General features: G+C 32.3%; 3 protein-coding genes across 7 annotated transcripts; 1 reads left to right on the forward strand and 2 right to left on the reverse strand.

Moving 5' to 3' along the window:
• Positions 1 to 534: 534 nt before the first annotated feature.
• On the reverse strand, positions 535 to 6274 carry LOC125066555 (transmembrane protein 87A). Of its 2 annotated transcripts, none has more exons than XM_047674678.1 (11): positions 6012 to 6274; positions 5722 to 5782; positions 5295 to 5389; positions 4903 to 5058; positions 4290 to 4436; positions 3909 to 4084; positions 3700 to 3807; positions 3344 to 3562; positions 2051 to 2171; positions 909 to 1056; positions 535 to 826 (listed from the first exon to the last, which is right to left on the reverse strand). In XM_047674678.1, exons 1-11 carry the CDS (start codon positions 6102 to 6104, stop codon positions 606 to 608), a joined length of 1545 nt encoding a protein of 514 aa, XP_047530634.1. In that variant the 5' UTR covers positions 6105 to 6274; the 3' UTR covers positions 535 to 605. The 2 variants fall into 2 exon arrangements, with proteins under 2 accessions (XP_047530634.1, XP_047530635.1); XM_047674679.1 differs by having other exon boundaries at positions 6188 to 6255.
• Positions 6275 to 6626: 352 nt separating this feature from the next.
• On the forward strand, positions 6627 to 11755 carry LOC125066562 (protein fuzzy homolog). The gene is made up of 8 exons (XM_047674689.1): positions 6627 to 6909; positions 7362 to 7483; positions 7554 to 7821; positions 7897 to 8094; positions 8478 to 8677; positions 9510 to 9685; positions 9863 to 9989; positions 11616 to 11755. The coding sequence occupies exons 1-8, from the start codon at positions 6832 to 6834 to the stop codon at positions 11671 to 11673; spliced, it is 1227 nt and encodes a 408-aa protein (XP_047530645.1). The 5' UTR covers positions 6627 to 6831; the 3' UTR covers positions 11674 to 11755.
• On the reverse strand, positions 11749 to 19350 carry LOC125066545 (polycomb protein Sfmbt). Of its 4 annotated transcripts, none has more exons than XM_047674661.1 (11): positions 19228 to 19350; positions 18707 to 18942; positions 17780 to 17997; positions 17343 to 17573; positions 16876 to 17048; positions 16297 to 16435; positions 15703 to 16178; positions 15326 to 15521; positions 15013 to 15190; positions 13984 to 14210; positions 11749 to 13677 (listed from the first exon to the last, which is right to left on the reverse strand). In XM_047674661.1, exons 2-11 carry the CDS (start codon positions 18819 to 18821, stop codon positions 13297 to 13299), a joined length of 2334 nt encoding a protein of 777 aa, XP_047530617.1. In that variant the 5' UTR covers positions 18822 to 18942; positions 19228 to 19350; the 3' UTR covers positions 11749 to 13296. The 4 variants fall into 4 exon arrangements, with proteins under 4 accessions (XP_047530617.1, XP_047530618.1, XP_047530619.1 ...); XM_047674662.1 differs by lacking the exon at positions 19228 to 19350 and adding an exon at positions 19047 to 19173; XM_047674663.1 differs by lacking the exon at positions 18707 to 18942 and having other exon boundaries at positions 19228 to 19343.
• Positions 19351 to 19618: the final 268 nt, after the last annotated feature.

Genomic DNA, 19618 nt, shown 5'->3' on the forward strand with positions numbered 1-19618 from the left:
ATATAAATTAATAAATAAATGATTATATATTAGATCTGAAATGTAATTGTTGTATAGTCATTGGTTTATGGCGTTACAATGGGCATTATTTCTGTGAGCATTATGGCTTTTGAAATTGATAATTATTAATGTTATTCATTGACGTAATGAAAAATAATGAATTTGACATGAAGTTTGGACGTTTATTTGGATACCCAAATCCGAAGTTGCGAAGAACAGCGGAAAATATTCGTAGGTACTGAGGTTGCTGTATAGGAAAACTAATCTACTACTCATCATTCGATTTTTGAAAAATCTTTTTACCGAACGATACCGATAAATCAGAACAAAATCGTAACGAGTCGAGACCGTTTGAAAAAAAAAAACAGATTGTATAATTTCTCTAGTTACTTTTGTGTTAGTTAAGCATGTATTCAGTACTTCAAAAACCGACTTGTCTTTTGTAAATTAGAAAAATATAATAGCAAGGGAACTAACTTATGTAATGTTTCTAAATATTTTTTACTAATAAAATCCAATTCACATAACTAAGCGTACGAAACAATATTTTTATTAAATAAAAAACACATAAATCACAGTGACATTTTATAAACAATACTATTTATTTACTGCATCTTGGAAACTTCAAATTTCGTATTAATAATTTCCTCATCTGAATCTAGTAAAGGAAGTGTGCTGGTAGGTATGTTTTCTTCTACCCAGCGAAGGTCTGAGTCCAAAGACGTGGTATTGGGTTCGGGGTCACGAGGCGAGTCGGGCGTCTCATTTATATTTGTCGCTCGCATTTTGACTCCGTACGCGTCATTCACAAACTGTTCTTCTTCTTCTGTTGAATAAAATGTTTCATATATTAATATTACAAAAAGTTTCATTAATAAGTAATGTGTTTTAAACTAAGAATTAACTACCGTCATCATCCTCGGCATTGTCTAACAACGGCGTGAAGGCGTATCTCTGGTTGTTGTTAGTGGGTCGCCATAACACCATAATAACTGTCAGGACACCGGCGAATAAAATGTGCCAGTATGCTTCATCCATCCACACTTCTTTCCATTCCTGAAAAATTATCATATTAATCAAAATTTCTTAAAGTTAAAATAGAGAAGATATTTTTTTATATTCTCTATATTAACTAATATAGTTCTAAATTCAAATAATCTATTCTATCATAATACATATGTGAAAGTCTGTCTGATTGAATGTTTGTTCTACAAACACGTTCGAACAGAACGGTTTCGGATGAAATTTACCTGATATTAAGTCCCAGGATAATAAGATCAGGTTACATCCTTATTATTAAATTTGATTTAATAAAAAGTACATTAATGCTAACATAAAGGAACGAATAATAATGATTACATAAATGAAATAAAAGTAATATTACTTTGTAGCCTTTCTTTATGGCGGATATCAACTTTCAGGCATATTTTATATTCATTTGTATATAATTATTTATTTTATTAATATTTTTCGAAAGTAAAATAATACTTTCATTAGTATTCTTGTAGCAAATCATTCGCTAGTTGAAGTACTTATACAGTAAACTATGAACTATACTGTGAAAGGATCCCCTACTAATGAATATTAATTAAGATTTTATGTATGTTGTATGTCATCCAAGTAAGTACTGTATCTAGAGTTAGTGTCTAATATTTTCAGTCTATACTATTAATTTTTAAGGACATACTATCAGCGGTTAAAAATGGCTTATATTAATGTTGAACACTTTTCTTTTCATCTGTTTCTAGAACATCATTAGATGTCAAGAATAAATCAGGCTGATGAAATATTAATATTAAGTACGGTCATTACTTCATTCTCTACGATCTCGCAATCTGTAATTGAAGAATTCTTGGGAAAAGTTGCATGTAAGCAAATGACATCGGACTTGAGAAGATTTAAGAGAGGCGGTATAAACGTGTAGTGTTTCAAAATTAATCCAATAAGAAGTGCATACGGGAGCCGTAAAACGGTTTTATTGTAAACGTTAAAAAACGGTATGTTTTTAAATATTAATTTGCAGTAATATATATGACTGTGTTATACTTACTAAAATACAAAATATTATTCGGTACGACTTGAGAGAGTAGAGCATAAATATGACTGAGGCGATGACGGCGAATATTAAAGTGTTCGTGAAGTGTCTGTACAAAGAGAGCTTGATTGTGTTCCTGAAAAAAGTTTTATTCGACATGTTTAAATAAAAATAAATGTTATCAACGAATACAAAAACATTTCTATTTTTTTTTCTAGCACTTAGTACATTTATGATAAAGCAAGCCAAGTCCATAGGCAGTGGTAGGCACTTTAAATCAGATGAGTCTCCTGCGCGTTTGCCTACAATTATATGAAAAAAAAAATTGGGGTATGGATTAATTATGTAATTTAAAATCAATCTTTTATACATATTTAATTCCGTTTATTTATACTTCCTACTAGCTCATTCTTTTTATGTTTTAAAAATAGAATACTTATAAAGTTTAGAACTTTAAGGCGTGGATATACATGGCAAGATGGTTTTATTTGATTCTTTCCTAAAAAAAATTAAAATAGTAAAAAAGAATGCAAAGAACCCTCTGAATATCTACCAAGATTTATTTTACTTTGTAATATTAAGTAACACAATATTATAGGAAGGGCTCATTATTCAGATTATCTTTTTAAATATTTTTTTACTTTTTCTATGGTAATCAATATGTGCAAATGGGGTTACAAACCTAACCCAGATTTATTACAAGAGCGTTACTCGATTAAAAAATCGAACGAGTGCTTGTACTGCACGGTCCTGTAAAACATTAATATTTTATTACAGGGCACAACACAACAATGCGAAATTTAAATGTTGTGAGTAACAAGCTTGGCGTACTTGTGGGTATCGCCCAATCGAGTAACGACCTATATCCACCTCTTAACACTATTATTATATATCATAAGTAATAAAGTTACACCTTCGTATTACTCGTAAGGCCTCCCTAAGAGGAAAATAATTCATAGCTTTATTCCATCTCTAATGCAGTTTGAGGTTGTTCGTAAATATTATGACTTCACACAGAAATATGTACTCACAATGTATTACTTCAATACTGTTTATGAGCTACTATCATATCTCCATATGGATACAAATGCCAACAGGTACCATCCAATTCTACACACATTATGACCGTTTTTTTAATTATTGTTTACAGTGCCGATAAAAAATAGTTAATATATATAATTATAAATTGACAAATGATTCATGTCATCATTTCCAAAGAGATAGTCCTGGCGTATTGGAAGTATTTATGTATTAGGTCAGTATAGTTTCCAAACATGGATGACTTTGTAAAATACGGAGTGCACTAACCTTCTAAGCTGCAGCGTGCGCATGGTGTGCGCAAGCGACACGAAGACCCACCAGCAGATGGCACTGTCTACCAGCGACAGCGGTGCCTCCGACAGCAGCAGATCGCGGTTAGAGTCCTCGGCCTTGTGGTGCAGCCGCAGCCAAGCCTCGATGCCGGCCAGCACCCCCCACAGTGCGCCCGCTCCCACCACACGCTGCAGCGCCGGGCCCAGCCGTGGCCTGCGACACACACTCTGTACGACTGAACGCGTGGGGGATCGGGTTACATCCGAAAATTTCACCCGCCAGTTGATGACAGAAACAATAAACAGAACATGAAATTGCAGCGGAAATATAGAAAAAAAGCTGATACTTACTTGACTATCCCGAAACCCAATGATACAATGATGACTAACATTCTCGCAAGCGCCCTTTTCGCTACGGACATCCACTCGGCGAACATGTATGCTTCAGCATTAAAGTACCTATAAATATTTAATACAAAATAACAATTATATAAAAGTAAATTCCGAATCGTCGTGGTCACTTGCTCACTACATGAAAGCTAAGGGGAGAAAGAACACACCCTGTCCTGTTGATGGAGGAATAGACCCCATAGTATGTGGCACTCTCGACCATGCCAAGTAGTGCCACGCCTCCGATCCAGTACTGAATGCGCAGCAAGTCTCGCCACTGCAGCGCGCATACTGCCAGCCAGCATGCACAAAGCACCGTGTACACTCCACACATCACGCCGAAGAACTATAGATATCACGAGAGGTAGGTAAGAATTATTATCATTGACTATTGCAATAAGCCATATAAAAATTAAAATCAAATCTTATATTAACACAACTTCCATTTCTTGTAGTATTCAATATTTATATATTAGTAAATATATCAACAAATAAAACCCAAATTTGATAAATCTGTATAAAAAAATGTTAAAATGTCATTTTTCACTTACTGGCAAAAGAGGCCAAATAGCTGCCGACATATATCCCGATGGAGACCCCATTTCAATGTGCATTGACACTTGGAACTTTTTATTACTACGAACTGACATCCATAGTGCATAAATCCCTTCCCATTCAACTGTGTGGAAGGGTGCTCTCTGGAAATCATAAAATCTCCATTAATCCTTTTTATTTTCCCTAAATAGAATTTATAATCAAATTAGCTATTCATTATAAGTAAGCCTATGTACTTTAAGATATAAGGAACTTTAGCAAAGTATTTACACATTTTTTCAACAGTTGTCTAAACACAACAATTTGTTAAGCTACATATACCAGTTAAGTTAAGCAAATATTTGTTATACTTTAGTTATTTGCAGTATATTTGTTATACTTTAGTTATACCAGTTTAAGCAAATATTTGTTATACTTTAGTTATTTGCAGTAACATTTGCGAATAGAGACTGTTTGGTCAAATTAAAACCAACAACCATAGTAACTTCATTGAAATATAAAAAACTAACAATAAGAAGAGCTGGCAAATAATAAAAGAGATTTTGGGTATCATTCCTCTCCCACTTTACTAATGATGATAATGATATAAAAAAATAACAATATACTCACAGGTTGTATAACATTCACATCATTCTTATCATTAGACTTTTTAGTATTGTGTAGATAAATAACATTTTGGCCATTACATAGAATTGTGGGTAATAATTTTGTGTTATTATTTTCATCTATTGGTTTTTCTTCATAATTTGTGCAGTCAACTATCCTCTGAAATTAAATAAATTATAATTGACAATTTAATTTTTGTTTATTATATTCTTCTTTTAGAATGTTCATAGAAAGAGTTTAATTTGATAATTAGCTAATTAGTTGATTTCTTAAAAATTTAACAAAGCAGGATTATTTTAATTGAATATATTGAAAAAGTGAGATTTATACTCATTTGCTACTTTAAATTGTTTTATGTCTTAACTTAAAACTATGAAAGAAAATGCCTGAAAAACCTTTTCAAAATAATGGAAGTAATCTGGTGAGCAATTAGTTTTCATCCATGAGTACATAATTGTGATATTTGTTGGTTCCTTTACATCACAATGCACTGAAAAAATATTAAGAATTATGTTTATGATACATGTGGCATTACCAGGAGAACAATTCCTCATTCTGTCAAATAAGATAGTTTGATATAATTTTCAAAAACACATTTATTACAGTCTGTTAGACTAAGATAAATATATAAATATCTTATGTCATCTTATCTCTTTTTTTAATAAAATGAGTAATTATTACAAAGTTGAACTTGAATAAGATTTCAGTTGTTTATACTCATATGGGTTTTAAAATGTGAAAATTTAAATTGAATTGATATTTGCTTTTAAATTTAGGATTAAGATTGATGTTTATCTCTAAAATAATAAAATAAGTTCTTACATGCGATTATGAGTTGTGAATCTTTGAAAAGTGACTTGGCTAATGTGAAATTGCAACTTTCCTGTAAAAGAAAAATAGGTTCTAATAAATATAAATCAATGGTAGTATTATAATATAATAATAAAATTTGTCTTGTAAGACCATGATCTAATATTTTATCAGTGTAATAGTTGGTCGGCGTATCATACTTGCCATGACAATGAGTCACGTATATATTACCGCAACAGTTTTTATTTACTGATAGCGAAAGTAAGTTACATATTTTTTACAACATAAAAGTATTTTCTTACCCCATTTAGAGGTAAATCCCACTTTCCTACATCGGAAAATCCAAGCACAATGTTTACAATTGGTAATATAAATAAAACTACGTTCCGTAACATCTTAACTAGACTATTCAAACGCAATAGCAGCAAATTATTTAACAATTTGTGTATTTGTCCAAAACATTATTCTTATTTATTACCTACGCGCAAAAGTATTTTTAAAAAGCTTTTTTATACAAGAGGGCATTCTCACATATAACACTATAACTAGTTATACGTCAAAGTCAAGTGCAGTCAGCAGTCTCAAAAACGTAGTACGTCAAACTCAAAATGCGACATCCACAGATAAAGGTATAATAGTCATAACTCAGATAGCATTTAGCGCAACCATAGATTGTAAACAAAAAAGAAGGAATAGTTAAAAAAATTACCCATATTAATTATTAATTAGTTTACTATTAATAATTAATCCAAAATCAGAGTCTGAATATGACGTAAACCTTATGTATTATAATAAATATTTCAACAGTCTGTGATATGGGCTGTCTAACGGAATATCTTTATCTTTTCCAAGAGGAAATAATGTAAACAAAAACTAAGCAAATTGACAAGACAACTTATAAGTTGAATTATTTTAATTTTAAAAGCAAAACATAAATAAAGATTGTTTATTACAATTTAGATTATTCTTTGTGTCGATTTAAATTTGTATTCAAGACTCTAAAGTCTAGTCTAATTTCTCATTTATGTAGACATCACAAAAAGTATCAGAGTACTTTTAATTAAATTTATTTATACAGTGCACTTCTTTTGCGTATTGTAATTTAACAATTTTTTAATTATAATGTCCGTAATAGCAATAGCGGTAGCATCCGAAAGCGGTGTACCTATATTTTCAAGGAAACGCGGCAATAATGATAATGTAAGTCTTTTACTTACAGCAGTGTCAAAGCAAAATTAAGTAACAATTCTCATGTATACATATTAAATATCTTGGAACAATAATGATTTAATATTTAAATAGATATAATATATTTAAAAAAAAGTAAACAATCGCCTGTAAACGTCCTACAACTGGGTTAAGATCTCCTCTCCTTTCAAGAGGTTTTGAGCATATTCCCTATCTTCAATTTGTATCATTTCATTATTCATCATCAATTTGTATCTCGACAAATGCAGGATTCCTCACAATGTTGTGTTTCTCCACCAAGCATAAGAAGAATTATAGACACAAATTAAGCTAATGAGAATTCAGCGTTGCTTGCTTTAGTTTGAACCCACAACCTTTGGGTTCGGCTCACATTCACGGTGTATTTATTTATGTACATGATGTGCCCAATTAATTGTTTATTATTTTTTTCCTTTTTAAAAAAGATTCAATTTTCAACAATTGCATCTCTTCATGGAATCAACATGTTTACTAAGTGTCATAACTTGTCCCTGATTAACACTCAGGTTGAAAATGGTACAATTCTTTGGAAAGAATTCTGTAAAAGGTAGGATAAAATTGTAATAAGATTATAAACATGTACAACTTTATTTTTAACCAATTTACTTGATTTTCAGTGTCACATTAATTGGAATTGCAACTGGTGGACTTGAGTATGATCTGGAACTGCTGCTGTCATGTATTCATGATGCAATGGTCTTTTTTATTGGTAAAAAAGATTTAGAGAATTTGAAAAACATTGATCAAATAAAGAGAGATTTAAGACAATGTTATCCAATAATAGATTATCTCTTGGAATCATTGGATCCTAATACAGTGCCTCGGTCAACAATTGTTCTAGATTCCATTCAGAGTATGCTTTGTCCTCAGGCACAACAGTTGCAAGTATGATTTATTTTCTATCAAATTCATAGTAGATGAATAATAAAATTTTTACTTTGTTTTATTCGTAATTTACAGCAAGTATTAGATAACTATGCACAAACTGTAACAGGTCGTTGGGCATGTCTAAGTATACATGGACACTTGGTGGCAACGAGTTCAGATTTTTATGAATTGGATGTAAGAGAAGCAAGATTACTTCTGTTGCTTGCAGCTGCTCAAGATGGAGTCCCTTTAAGGGATTCTCTTATTTACTTGCCTCAAATGAGTCCAAATGTAAGTTTAAAAGTTAATATTTCTTTAATAAAATAATGATCCAATGATAAAATTATTTGGTACTGTTGGTATGACTTGATAGGAGAGCTTTGTGCTAGCTGACTGATAAGTATTGTTGTATTCATATACAGGGACAGGGGACATAATCATTTTTCATAATTTCCTGATCGAAGTGCCATCTGCCAGGTCCAACCTAAACTATATAACTATAAAAGATAGCTTATTTGATGCAACAAAGAAAATCCTTGTTTACACTTTTTGCCAAACATTGAAAGAACAATAACATATCATAATTCTGCACAATAGATTTATAAAGTGGAGTAATATAGGTCACTGAAACATAATTAAATAATCTATATCTACCAATAAATTTTGGTTTTTAGGTGGCATTTAGAGCAGTAACTTGCAAACTTCTAGCAGATGTTTATGTTTTGGTGATCTGTGGAGCAACTCCACCACTGTCTCAAATAGATGAAATAGTCCTTCAATGCTGGGAAAGCTATGCGCATATTATAAAAGAAGCAAAGCTTATACAGCCTAGAAATTTTCCATTGAGCATCACATTTGACCCTGTGTTTATAGGGTAAGTTATTATACATTTAATTCTATTAATATTTTACTAAAATCGAATGAAATAAAATAATATATATTTAATTTATTTGTGTTGCACAGTAATGCAATTTTCATACCCTTATGTGACTGAATGAATTTTTCCTATGTCTAGTCGTCTACAATCCGAAACCTTGCGGTATGCATCCTTTTAAGCTAGCAACAAGACTTTCACTGACAGATAACTGATGTAATAAGGAGTAACTTAGGCTACTTTTATAATAAATTCAAGCTACAATGTCCAAATACTGTCCACGTCCAGTACCGCCGTCACGTCGGGTTCCTCCTACCAACGACATAATATGACAAAAGCTGTCTAATACAGAATTAATAAGTTATAGTAAAATCTGCGAATGAACAATAACATTTTTGTTAAATTCAAAAGCGCACGAAGTCGCGGCCACGGCTAGCATCTTACATATTAATAGCGTAAGCTCATTTTTGTCCCAGTGATTTTAGGACGATAGCTGCACATCAAAAAATCAGTTATGGTCTCATTTTGAAGAACTCCAGACGTAGATGTGCAAAAATAAAAGAAGATTCTTGGTTTTGAAGATTAATTAAATTGTTACGATTTAACAGAGAATTAATTTAGTGAGCAGAAAAAAAGTTACTGACCGGTTATCTAAGCAGCTGCATAAAAAAAGACATAAAAAACGTACGAAACTTCTGCATCATAAGTTGTTCTATGTTTTAATAAATAATATATAATAACATAGCCACAGATTTCGAAATTCCTCATTGTCACTATTTAGTATTAACTAACATACATTTCTATAATTTCATTTTCAGTTTTTTTTTTTCAGAATTATGGTAGTGAATATAAACAAACGAAGATGTGTATTCTCCCGCCATTTGCATGGTTCGAATCAAAAGAGCCGAGGAATGTCAGGGGTCCATCGTATAGATATTTTGAGAACATTCTATGTAACGACAGCAAGAGATTTAGCACCTGAGTTCAAATTGGAACGAGATGACAGAGGTAAATTTTAATGTTGTTGTATAGTAAATTCAATCCACTTACATTAACGGTCACGTCACGCGGAGAAAACTTCGCATTGTGTATCCACAGCCTAACAGACAAACATGCTCCGATTACTCACAAATTATATTTTTCACATTTTCTATATATTTTTTTAAAAATCTTATAATTTTACAGAAGTTATTGATGGGGCTGTAAGTGAAATGTACTGGTGTTCCGAATATCACAAATGTCATGCTCAAAGATCAGGAAATCTTTTGTGCTGCGCTTTATACGCCCCCACAGTTCCTAATCATACAATGAGGTAAATACAATTATAAGAATCCCAATGTAAGATGTGTCAAAACGAGTGTACGTTTAAACGGGGAAGCATTAGATGTTTTAGAATCAACAGAGTTCCTTGGTATGACAATAGACTCTAAGCTCCAATGGGGCCCCCATATAAATAAATTGGCGAATAGACTTAGCTCTGCAGCCTATGCGGTAAAAAAAATTAGACTTTTGACTGATGTGGATACGGCACGCCTTGTGTACTTCAGTTATTTCCATAGTATAATGTCGTATGGCATCCTACTCTGGGGTAATGCAGCTGACATTAATACTATTTTTGTACTGCAGAAGAGGGCTATTCGTGCAATTTATAACCTGGTCCCAAAAGATTCGTTAAGAGGTAAATTTAAAGAAATTAAAATAATGACTGTCGCTTCTCAATTTGTTTTTGATAATGTTATGTATGTACGCAAAAACATAAATGATTTTCCCAGAAATTGTGACGTACATTCTATTAACACTAGGAACAAGAATAAACTTGTTACTCCAAGTACCCGATTACACAGGGTTAGTAACTCTTTTTTGGGGCAATGTATACGTTTTTACAACAGGATCCCAGAAAACGTTCAAAATTATTCAATTATAAAATTCAAAAGATTCGTTAAAGAGCGTTTGTGTGCTAAAGGATATTACAACACTAATGACTTTTTAGTTGACTGCACACCTTGGGAATGAAATGATCGCCTCCAGGCTGTTTCAAACAACTAAAATATACTTATCATTGTACCTACATGGAAAATGGTTAAAAAAAATAAAAAAAATATATCCCGCTGAGTTTCTTTCGCCGGTTCTTCTCAGGTCCGAGGTGCTAAATTCCGAACCGGTGGTAGATTTTTGACAATCAATAAGCAAGTGCAAACACTTCTATATTGAATAAAGATTTTTGACTTTGACTTTGACTATCATATATAATTATATTGTTAAATAGTTATAGTGAGCATACTTGAACCGAGAACCCGAAAAGAGCCGAGATGGCCCAGTGGTTAGAACGCGTGCATCTTAACCGATGATTTCGGGTTCAAACCCAGGCAGGCACCACTGAAATTTCATGTGCTTAATTTGTGTTTATAATTCATCTCGTGCTCGGCGGTGAAGGAAAACATCGTGAGGAAACCTGCATGTGTCTAATTTCAACGAAATTCAGCCACATGTGTATTCCGCCAACCCGCATTGGAGCAGCGTGGTGGAATATGCTCCAAACCTTCTCCTCAAAGGGAGAGGAGGCCTTTATCCCAGCAGTGGGACATTTACGGGCTGCTTATGAGCATACTTGATCACAGAGACCGAGCGATGATAGGGTGACAGGTGAAAGAATATATCCAGAGAACCTTAGTAAATGTCATGTCTCATAGTGTGAATCTTAGTATAATTATGTGATTTGCATTTTTCATCATTACAAAACTCATTGCGTAACTTTGACCTTACATAATATTTTTTTACACTCACGGATCCATTTTATTTATTTTATGGTAGATAGGCGAGCAAATGCGCCACCTCATTCTAATGTTCATGTAAATCGCTAGCTTTTTAAGATTAAACGTAAAAAATCACCCAATTTTGTTCGGATTAATTTTTCATAAATAATTTCTATTGTCCACAGGTTATTAACGAATCAAATACTTCAAGATTTATCGACAAATAAAGATATTTTCTGGTGATTAACGAAATTATTTCCGAAATAAATAATCCGTCCAATATTATGTATTTTATATATATAAATAATAAAACAAACATTAACTATATCAGCATTATTTATTTCCAGGGCAATCATCACTAAAACACGTGTATTTCTATGATATATGTTCATATTAATATAAGTCACTTAAACAAAGGCAATTTGATTATCATCTAAAATTTCATAGTCACAATATTTAGGAGTTCAGTCTATTTATTACGAGTGATATTACACTATATATGGTGATGCTAAAACATTCAAAATATTTTAGAATTAGGAATGTTTGTATTTCTTTCTAACATAATAGAATTTCTAACCAATTAAAATAACCACAGTCGACTAGTTTGAATATGTTTATCTTTTCTTCCAAAGATAAGAATAAAATCCTGGTCTTTTAAAAATCGACATATCAATGAAACAAAAATAATTTATATATATTTAATTCATTATAATATTAGTCAAAATATTATTACAGGTTTAAAAACGATAATCAAATTAGGATATATTATTGCCATGATTTTCTATATCAAACAATATTATTTTATTAAAACAGCAATTTCATTATTTCTTTTTGTTATAGGTAGTAAGTAGAATGTAATAGAATTTAAAGTTAGTAATGAAGTCGATTTGATATCTTCGAGTTTTCATCACAATACACCTAGTAATACAATAGCGAGGTATTTACATTAATTTATTTTCGAATAGTTTAGTTTTGGTAATGACACTAGTTTTTATTATTGAATCATGTCTGTCGTATTGTAAGCTTAGATTAATTCAGGTATAAATTTTTGACCTCTTTCCTCTTTAGTTTCTTTGTAAAAAGTTTGGTATATTTAATAACAACCTGCAGTTCCTATTACAAAAAGTAGTTAAACTTACTTTATTTCAATTGAAAAAATATACTTCTGTAAATTGATACTCAATTCGACATACATTATACTAATATAAAACCAACACTGATTATAACAAGTCCAATAATAAAAGTACCCTTTAAAAGTTGAACTATAAAAGATTGAATAAAATATCATTTTTTTTTTATATGAAGCGACTCGTATTAAAATTTCGACTTAAATAAGTTAGGCAATAGTGCCATTCAATGGATTGTGCATTAATTTATAACTCGATGAAATAATGGTTATTATTTTTATCATAACATACGCGTTGTTTCCTTAAAGCGTGTTATCATATGTTTTTAATGATTCATTATTAATAAATATAGGAAAAACATAAAATACAAATAAATGCAAAATCTAGCTCGCAATTCCACACAAAGCTTATCCAACTGGATTCGTAACTTACAATATTATGTTAACACTTGCAGGAATAAAAACTTCTTTCGTCAAGTTTGGCCAAATTAAAAGATGTGGTTCAAATTTTTATAAACAAGTTATTTTCAATATTTTAAATATGATTATCATTAAAAAAATGCACTTTTCTTAATCCAATCAATAAATGTGCAAATACTATTTTATAAAATAGTCATTCAACACTGCTAGCTACACTAACAAAGCAGTTTTCATTGTGTAATGATTTTAAACTGCTCAAACTAAAACTATTATCACCTAAAAAGTCTCTTTATGTAGGATAACTCATCCCAAAGCAAATATTACTTGAAGCTACCGAGTAATCTACACTGAGGCTGCTTAATTTTACACTTTAATTGTTGGATTAGGTCAAATATTTTCAAAGAAGGTCCTACTTTCATTTCAAGGAGCTCTATTATTTCATCCTTTGATAGTTGGAGCATCATGGACCCTGTTATATGGTTGAAGTTAACACAATATGGTTGGCAGTCATTGACTGTGAGGAACTTGGCGACGTCGACTGTCGTCCAGTTTTCTGGGTCAACTGAATTTAGTATGTCTAGGGGTACACTGGTATTGACTAGTCTGGGTATCACTTTATCGTCTTCACTCTTCAATGGTGTCTCTGGTGCTTCTTGTTTTACATCTTCAGAGCAATCTTGCAAAACATCAGCAGGAGTACTCTGCAAATAAATAAAGCTTATCATTATCATAACTAAATACTTTGAAATGACATTTCGGTTTGACTTTTGTAATTAATAATGCAATGCTGTTCATTAAAATGTATGTCTTCACAGCTAGTAGATAACTCACTTAATTATAATATTAGCTTGAAACTTTTTAAATATTAATATTTAAATGAATAATATAATATTTAATTTTTTTTTTTTTTTGCAAACAAAGAACAAATATTTAACATTAAAAAATGGGCAATGAAATAATTTTCTATACAAAAAATATTTATCAGTTACAAAAGCATAAATTCTAACCAATTTATCCTGGTTAACATGTTCAAGTCGTTCTTCAACCGGTGCAATTTGAGGCTCCAGGTCTACTTCCATCTTAACGCAAGAAGTCTGTTCCTCGGGTCTTAGTTCCGTGTCCGCTGATACTTCGGACACACTTGTGGGCGGTGAGAGACTCTTTGTGTCTCCTATGTCTGAATTTTGAGAACTCTCTTCGGTTGTGTTTGGAGGTTGAGAAGAAACTTTCGTCGCTGAAAAAAATATTAAACTAAAAACTCTTCGACGGTCTTAATAAATTAAATCAAATGAATTGTATTTTACTTCATTAGTCATGTCAATTATTCTTTTGTCGAAAGGAAATGTTAGAATGATTTGAATCTGGTTTCAGACTCTATTCAATTAAAATTTCTTCTGGCCAAAATCACTCTCCTTTCTCTATGTAAGATGTTTGGATTTGATTCCACGACTTTTCTCTGATCCAGATATACATAATACAAATTAGTAGACAAACAAAGGGCAGAATTTTATTTATTTAATATCGTTCATATCTCGGTAAAATAATTTACGAAAGTTATCCATGTTAATACTAATATAATAAGTAACTCTGAGATTTAACTATATTAGCTATTTACAAGTAATCATCTTAAAGACAGAAAGCACCAAAAATTGGGAACAACTTAAGCCAAGAGCACCAATTTCTGAAGGCTTTCCGCGGGGTAGTTTTGTCAGACTAACTAATTCTGATCTGTGTAATTTCACATAGAAACAAATGAAATATTTCACGGTACCACTTCTAAAGAAAGAAGCTAAATAAAAAGCGGAGAATGGTCTAAATGAGTACGCGGACTAAACAATCATCTTTAACTTGAACTTCTCAGGAGAAGGACTAGTAGCCAAGTAAACAAGTCAAGTTCGAGCGCCGCCCGGCCGGTGACTAATTAAAACCTAACCATGCCGACATTCAAAACATTCAAAAGATCTCGACCGATGATATAACATCAATTAAAGTCAAAGTAGTATCTTAGTCTTCACCCCTGTGGCTGAGACACGCACCGAGCCGGCGGCGGCGGCGGGCGGCGCGCGCGGGCGGGCGGCGCGCGGCGCGCGGCGGCGGCTGCAGCGGGCCCTCCAGGCGGTGCCCCACGGCGCGGCACCAGCCCACGGGGTACACGTCCGTGCTGTGCGCCCACAGCCACTGGTCGTACTCCGAGCCCCACCCGTCGAAGTGCACCTGCGTCATCGTTTAGAAATTGACTTACTCGCAACTAGCACTACAATCAAATATGCGACGTTAACAAAAAAGGTTGGAATTATTCGAATATAAAACTCAAGCGATTGCAGTCACACGTTAGTTGAGTCGCGGTACCTTGAGCAGATCGGCGACGACGCGCGCGACGGTGGCCACGCACACGAGGCGCGGGTCCATGAGGTCGGCGCACTCCAGGCGCATGCCGGCCACGAACCCGTGCGACACTACGTGTCCGCGCGCCGCGAACAGCGCCCGCCCTGCCGCGCCCGCGCCCTGCAGGTGCTCCTCCCAGCGGAACTGCTCCGCCGACGTGCTGCCAAAAACAGGATATTATACTATTATTTATAATATACATAGACGAGTAGCTGATGGCTTTCTACCGTTCATTTCAGCAAAATACGCAAATTGTCCGAACAGGAAAAAAGCTCGATTGTAGATTTCAAGTGGTTTAATAAGCCAACATCCACAAAACACATTGTGGTTGATTAACTCACCCAGCCGGAGGAACGAGAGGTATATTGTTCGAAAGGGCGAATCCCACAGGGAAGATACACGGTGACCTTTGGTGATAGCAAAACCAGTCAGCACCAGAAGCGTCAGCTGGGTAGCAATCTATCCTAATCATCATGTAACCCTCGTTCAGAATTTGCATCACAGTTGCGGCGCATACGGCCGATAAGTTGAGAGGATCTATGGCTTCGAGCTTCATTCCTTCCGAAAATAAAGGTGGTTCATCACTTGGATACTTGTAAAACATTTCAGGAGTAGTATCGTTAGGAATGTATCTTCCGGCTGCGACTCTCTGACAATAACTCTGAGGTGCATCCAGTGGATGGCCCACTCTGAACGCCCAGCCGACTGGATGGATAAGAGGTGAATCCTCGTGACACCAGAAACCATTGTCTTCTGGTGAGCTGTCATAATATTTCACATGTAATCTCTTACCAATTATTTCACAAACGCTTGCTACCTGTTTATAATAAGCACATAAATTAATAATATGTTTATCCCAATACATGTAAATTTTAAATAGAACATTTCTCAAAACAATAATTATATTTTTAATTTATACAATTAAATATTCTCACCTTTACTTGTGAAATTCTATTTTTATCTACGACTTCCATTATTGATCCTATTGAAAACCTTGATACAAGACTGTCATTTAACTTAGTGTAAAAATTTGCTGGCAATGTTCGTGCACCAGTAAGCTGTTTCACTAGAAATCTAAAATAAAAAAAAACTTTAAAATTCAATAATAAGTTAATTTGCTTCAACCAACAAGGTACCAACAGTGTAGTTGTATTTATGTATCTTTTGTAAAAAAAGGTGCAGCTTGGACTGCCTTTCAAATTTATTATAAATATAATGAAACTCAATATAATATATTAAACTTCAAGAACATAATTCATGTTATATATTATAAAAAATTATAACAATAAATACATATTTATTGTCACATCACAGATCACATGATCTGTGATGTGTTCCATTGTAAAATGATATAAATACAATTATAATAATGCTTAATATTGTGCAAATATTTTCACTACATAATAAAAATAAATATAACTAGCTTAAGTGGTTATTAGTGTTACAAGTGAACTGACATATATTACTTTTATACCAGTCTATATAACATTTTGTTTTACAAAAAATATACTTACTTCTTCCAATCAGTATATTTATCCTCTATACTGCGTGGCGGTATAAGGGGCTTACCACGGGTCGCACACCAACCTACAGGGTGTACTTCAGAACAGCAAAGGTTAACCCAGAAGTCTTTAGAATCATCACTTCCAAAACCTTCATAACGCAAAAGGCCCATATAACCTTTCACCTGTAAATTAAATATATCATAGGATATATTTGTTATCTCTTGTTCATTTCAAACAATTTTGATTATATTAAGAACACAATTAAAACACCCAAATTTATTATATAATTACTAGACATATTTAACAATAAACAATGTCTTAGATATAATTTACATTTCAAATTAATTTAAACTAAGTTACAAAAAAATACATGCATAATGTTTAGTTTTTAAATTTATATTAAATTATTCTTCCAAACCAACACTGATTGAAATGTTATGGCTGGCAAAAGTTTCTTGTTAAATTACATTAATTACCTTTAACACTGTTGCAACCCAGAAGTAATCATTCAATTTTTCAGAAAAATTTTCACAATCCGAATTCTTTACTTCCACTTTCATGCCCTCAAATGTATTATCCCACATTTCATGTAAAGGAGCATGCTTGAATAAGCTGACTGGAGCTGCCAGAAAATCACAGCCAAACAGTTCATCTTTCCATTCATAGCTGTTAGCTACTAAAGCTGCTGAATGCTTAATTGGGCCAGCCTATAAAAAATAAAGCTTTTTAATTAAATTTATACTTATTTTTCCACCAATATTTAAGAAATTAGTAATTGTTTGTAAGTAATATGCTTTAAATCAGTATGTTCAGTTTATTTTAAAGCTCTACTTGTCACCACATAAAAGTGTTACTCAAATGCAATATTTTGTTAATATTATGTCAAATGTAAAGCAATATAAGTTTTTTTTACCTGTAAATCATTAAAATTTGCCTGCCAATGCTGTAATTGTGGCAATGGTTCTAAGGGAATTAGACCCGCCATATGCTCAGCTCCTTCCATTAGCTTAAACCTCCAATTACAATAACGTCGTCTTGTACTACTTGCATGGCATCTCAGTGAACAAAATTTGTTATTCCGTGGATAAAATTGACCTCGACGACCAACACGTCCGCACAATTCACATATTGCTATTTGAAAAATTAAACTTATTAAAATCACAAACATATAGCTTCTTCTTCATATTGTGATTTGTAAAGATAAAGTCTAAAAAAACATATACCAAAACATGTGCTACTTTAAGTGGATAACATATGTAAATAAGTGGTGCCCATATAGTAGAAAATACAAAATCAAATTAACAATAAATATGTCAGTAGAATATTTAAGATATATACACAACCTGTACAAGGAAATAAGTTAATACCATATGCTTAATATTAAAAAAGTCAATTTTCATCATTAAATTTTGTCACACAAATTAAGTCTTAAATGTTGAAGCATATTATGAATGAAAGTCATGCCTATCTGTTGTTTCCATTTAATCTTCTATACATTGAAGCTTTTAGAAGAAAGATTATGCCCTATAATGTATAACAAAAAAATACACATTTAGTAAACTTTTAACATGTCACATAGATTGTAACAATTCATATAAATTAATAAGGTGACACTTTCTGTAAGTCAATATCATAACTTATCATTGAATGAATAATATGTTACTAAATCTTATCACTTCATTGTAAATTTATTTTGCTTTAATAACAATTAGTGTGTGGTATTTGTTTTAAAATTATAACAATGTGCGTTTTATTATTCTACTTCATAAATATATTACGGAATATTGATTTAATACAAAATAACCTAGGAAACTTTATACATATCTTGAGAGGAACTTACCAAAACCGTCCTTTTCTAATGGAATTATAGACAAGTCTTCATAAATATGAGTATCGTTTGACAAGTCGTTAGTATTGTTTAAGGACACATCGTTACCGGCATTGTATAAAGCCATATTTGAAAACTTTCCAATAATTATAGAACACTGCGGTTGTAAACACTTCAATAATCATGACTTAATCAGGTAGAGTTAATAAAATTTTATAAATATATATTGTATAACTTTACTGTTATTACTGTAAAATAAAATTTTCTATTATTTGAAGATATGACAAATGCAAAGCCATATATATAAGTCGTATAAATTGATATAAAAACTAAGAACTCTAAGAAGTATCACCTTAATATTAAATAACTAAAGATTTTAAAATAATTGAACGCCATAGAACTAATGCAATAAGTATTAATTTTTTTATCAAAGTCCGTTTCGCAAGTAGATACTGGTCGGTATTAGGACAAAAAGTAAACAAAACTAAAACTATGACAGCTTTTGAAACGTTCGAAAAATTGTAATTTCATACCTTAAATGTATTTCTATTGTAGATATCTAACACTTCTTAAAGGTACAATATTGAAAAGCCGTATGATTTATCATAACATTTAAAACTTAAACTCGAAAAGTGAGGTTATTTTGACGTTTCTTTGTTTATACTGTGTACATATTCTTTTAGGCCTAAAGACACATTTCCATTTTTCTCTGTGCCTATAGCCTACAACTAATAGTAAAAACAAGGTTTGCGAAAGCTTTCTTAAGTTGATTTACCTCGAATCCATTTTTTTATTATTTTTTTAGCTAAATATTTTTTTTGTTAACTATGCTTCATGTGCTATGAAAAATATTTTTTGTTCGAGTCTGGAAATGTTTGTGCACGTATAAATTTGTGCACCCGAATTTGACCTGCGCAGTTGGCT

This window comes from Vanessa atalanta, chromosome 9, assembly GCF_905147765.1.
Source record: "Vanessa atalanta chromosome 9, ilVanAtal1.2, whole genome shotgun sequence".
NCBI lineage: Eukaryota > Metazoa > Arthropoda > Insecta > Lepidoptera > Nymphalidae > Vanessa > Vanessa atalanta.

Excerpts from the sequence above, each read along its gene's own strand:
- LOC125066555 (XM_047674678.1), bottom strand. The coding sequence starts at position 6,104 with ATGTTACGGAACGTAGTTTTATTTATATTACCAATTGTAAACATTGTG. Across the intron at positions 5,059-5,294 it reads ACTTCCATTATTTTGAAAAG|AGGATAGTTGACTGCACAAA; the intron begins GTTTTTCAGGCA and ends ATTTAATTTCAG. Across the intron at positions 3,808-3,908 it reads TCCTCCATCAACAGGACAGG|GTACTTTAATGCTGAAGCAT; the intron begins GTGTGTTCTTTC and ends AAATATTTATAG.
- LOC125066562 (XM_047674689.1), top strand. The coding sequence starts at position 6,832 with ATGTCCGTAATAGCAATAGCGGTAGCATCCGAAAGCGGTGTACCTATA. Across the intron at positions 8,095-8,477 it reads TGCCTCAAATGAGTCCAAAT|GTGGCATTTAGAGCAGTAAC; the intron begins GTAAGTTTAAAA and ends TTTGGTTTTTAG. Across the intron at positions 9,686-9,862 it reads ATTGGAACGAGATGACAGAG|AAGTTATTGATGGGGCTGTA; the intron begins GTAAATTTTAAT and ends ATAATTTTACAG.
- LOC125066545 (XM_047674661.1), bottom strand. The coding sequence starts at position 18,821 with ATGGCTTTATACAATGCCGGTAACGATGTGTCCTTAAACAATACTAAC. Across the intron at positions 17,049-17,342 it reads GGGTTGCAACAGTGTTAAAG|GTGAAAGGTTATATGGGCCT; the intron begins GTAATTAATGTA and ends TTTAATTTACAG. Across the intron at positions 14,211-15,012 it reads CCGCCGCCGCCGCCGGCTCG|CGACGAAAGTTTCTTCTCAA; the intron begins GTGCGTGTCTCA and ends TATTTTTTTCAG.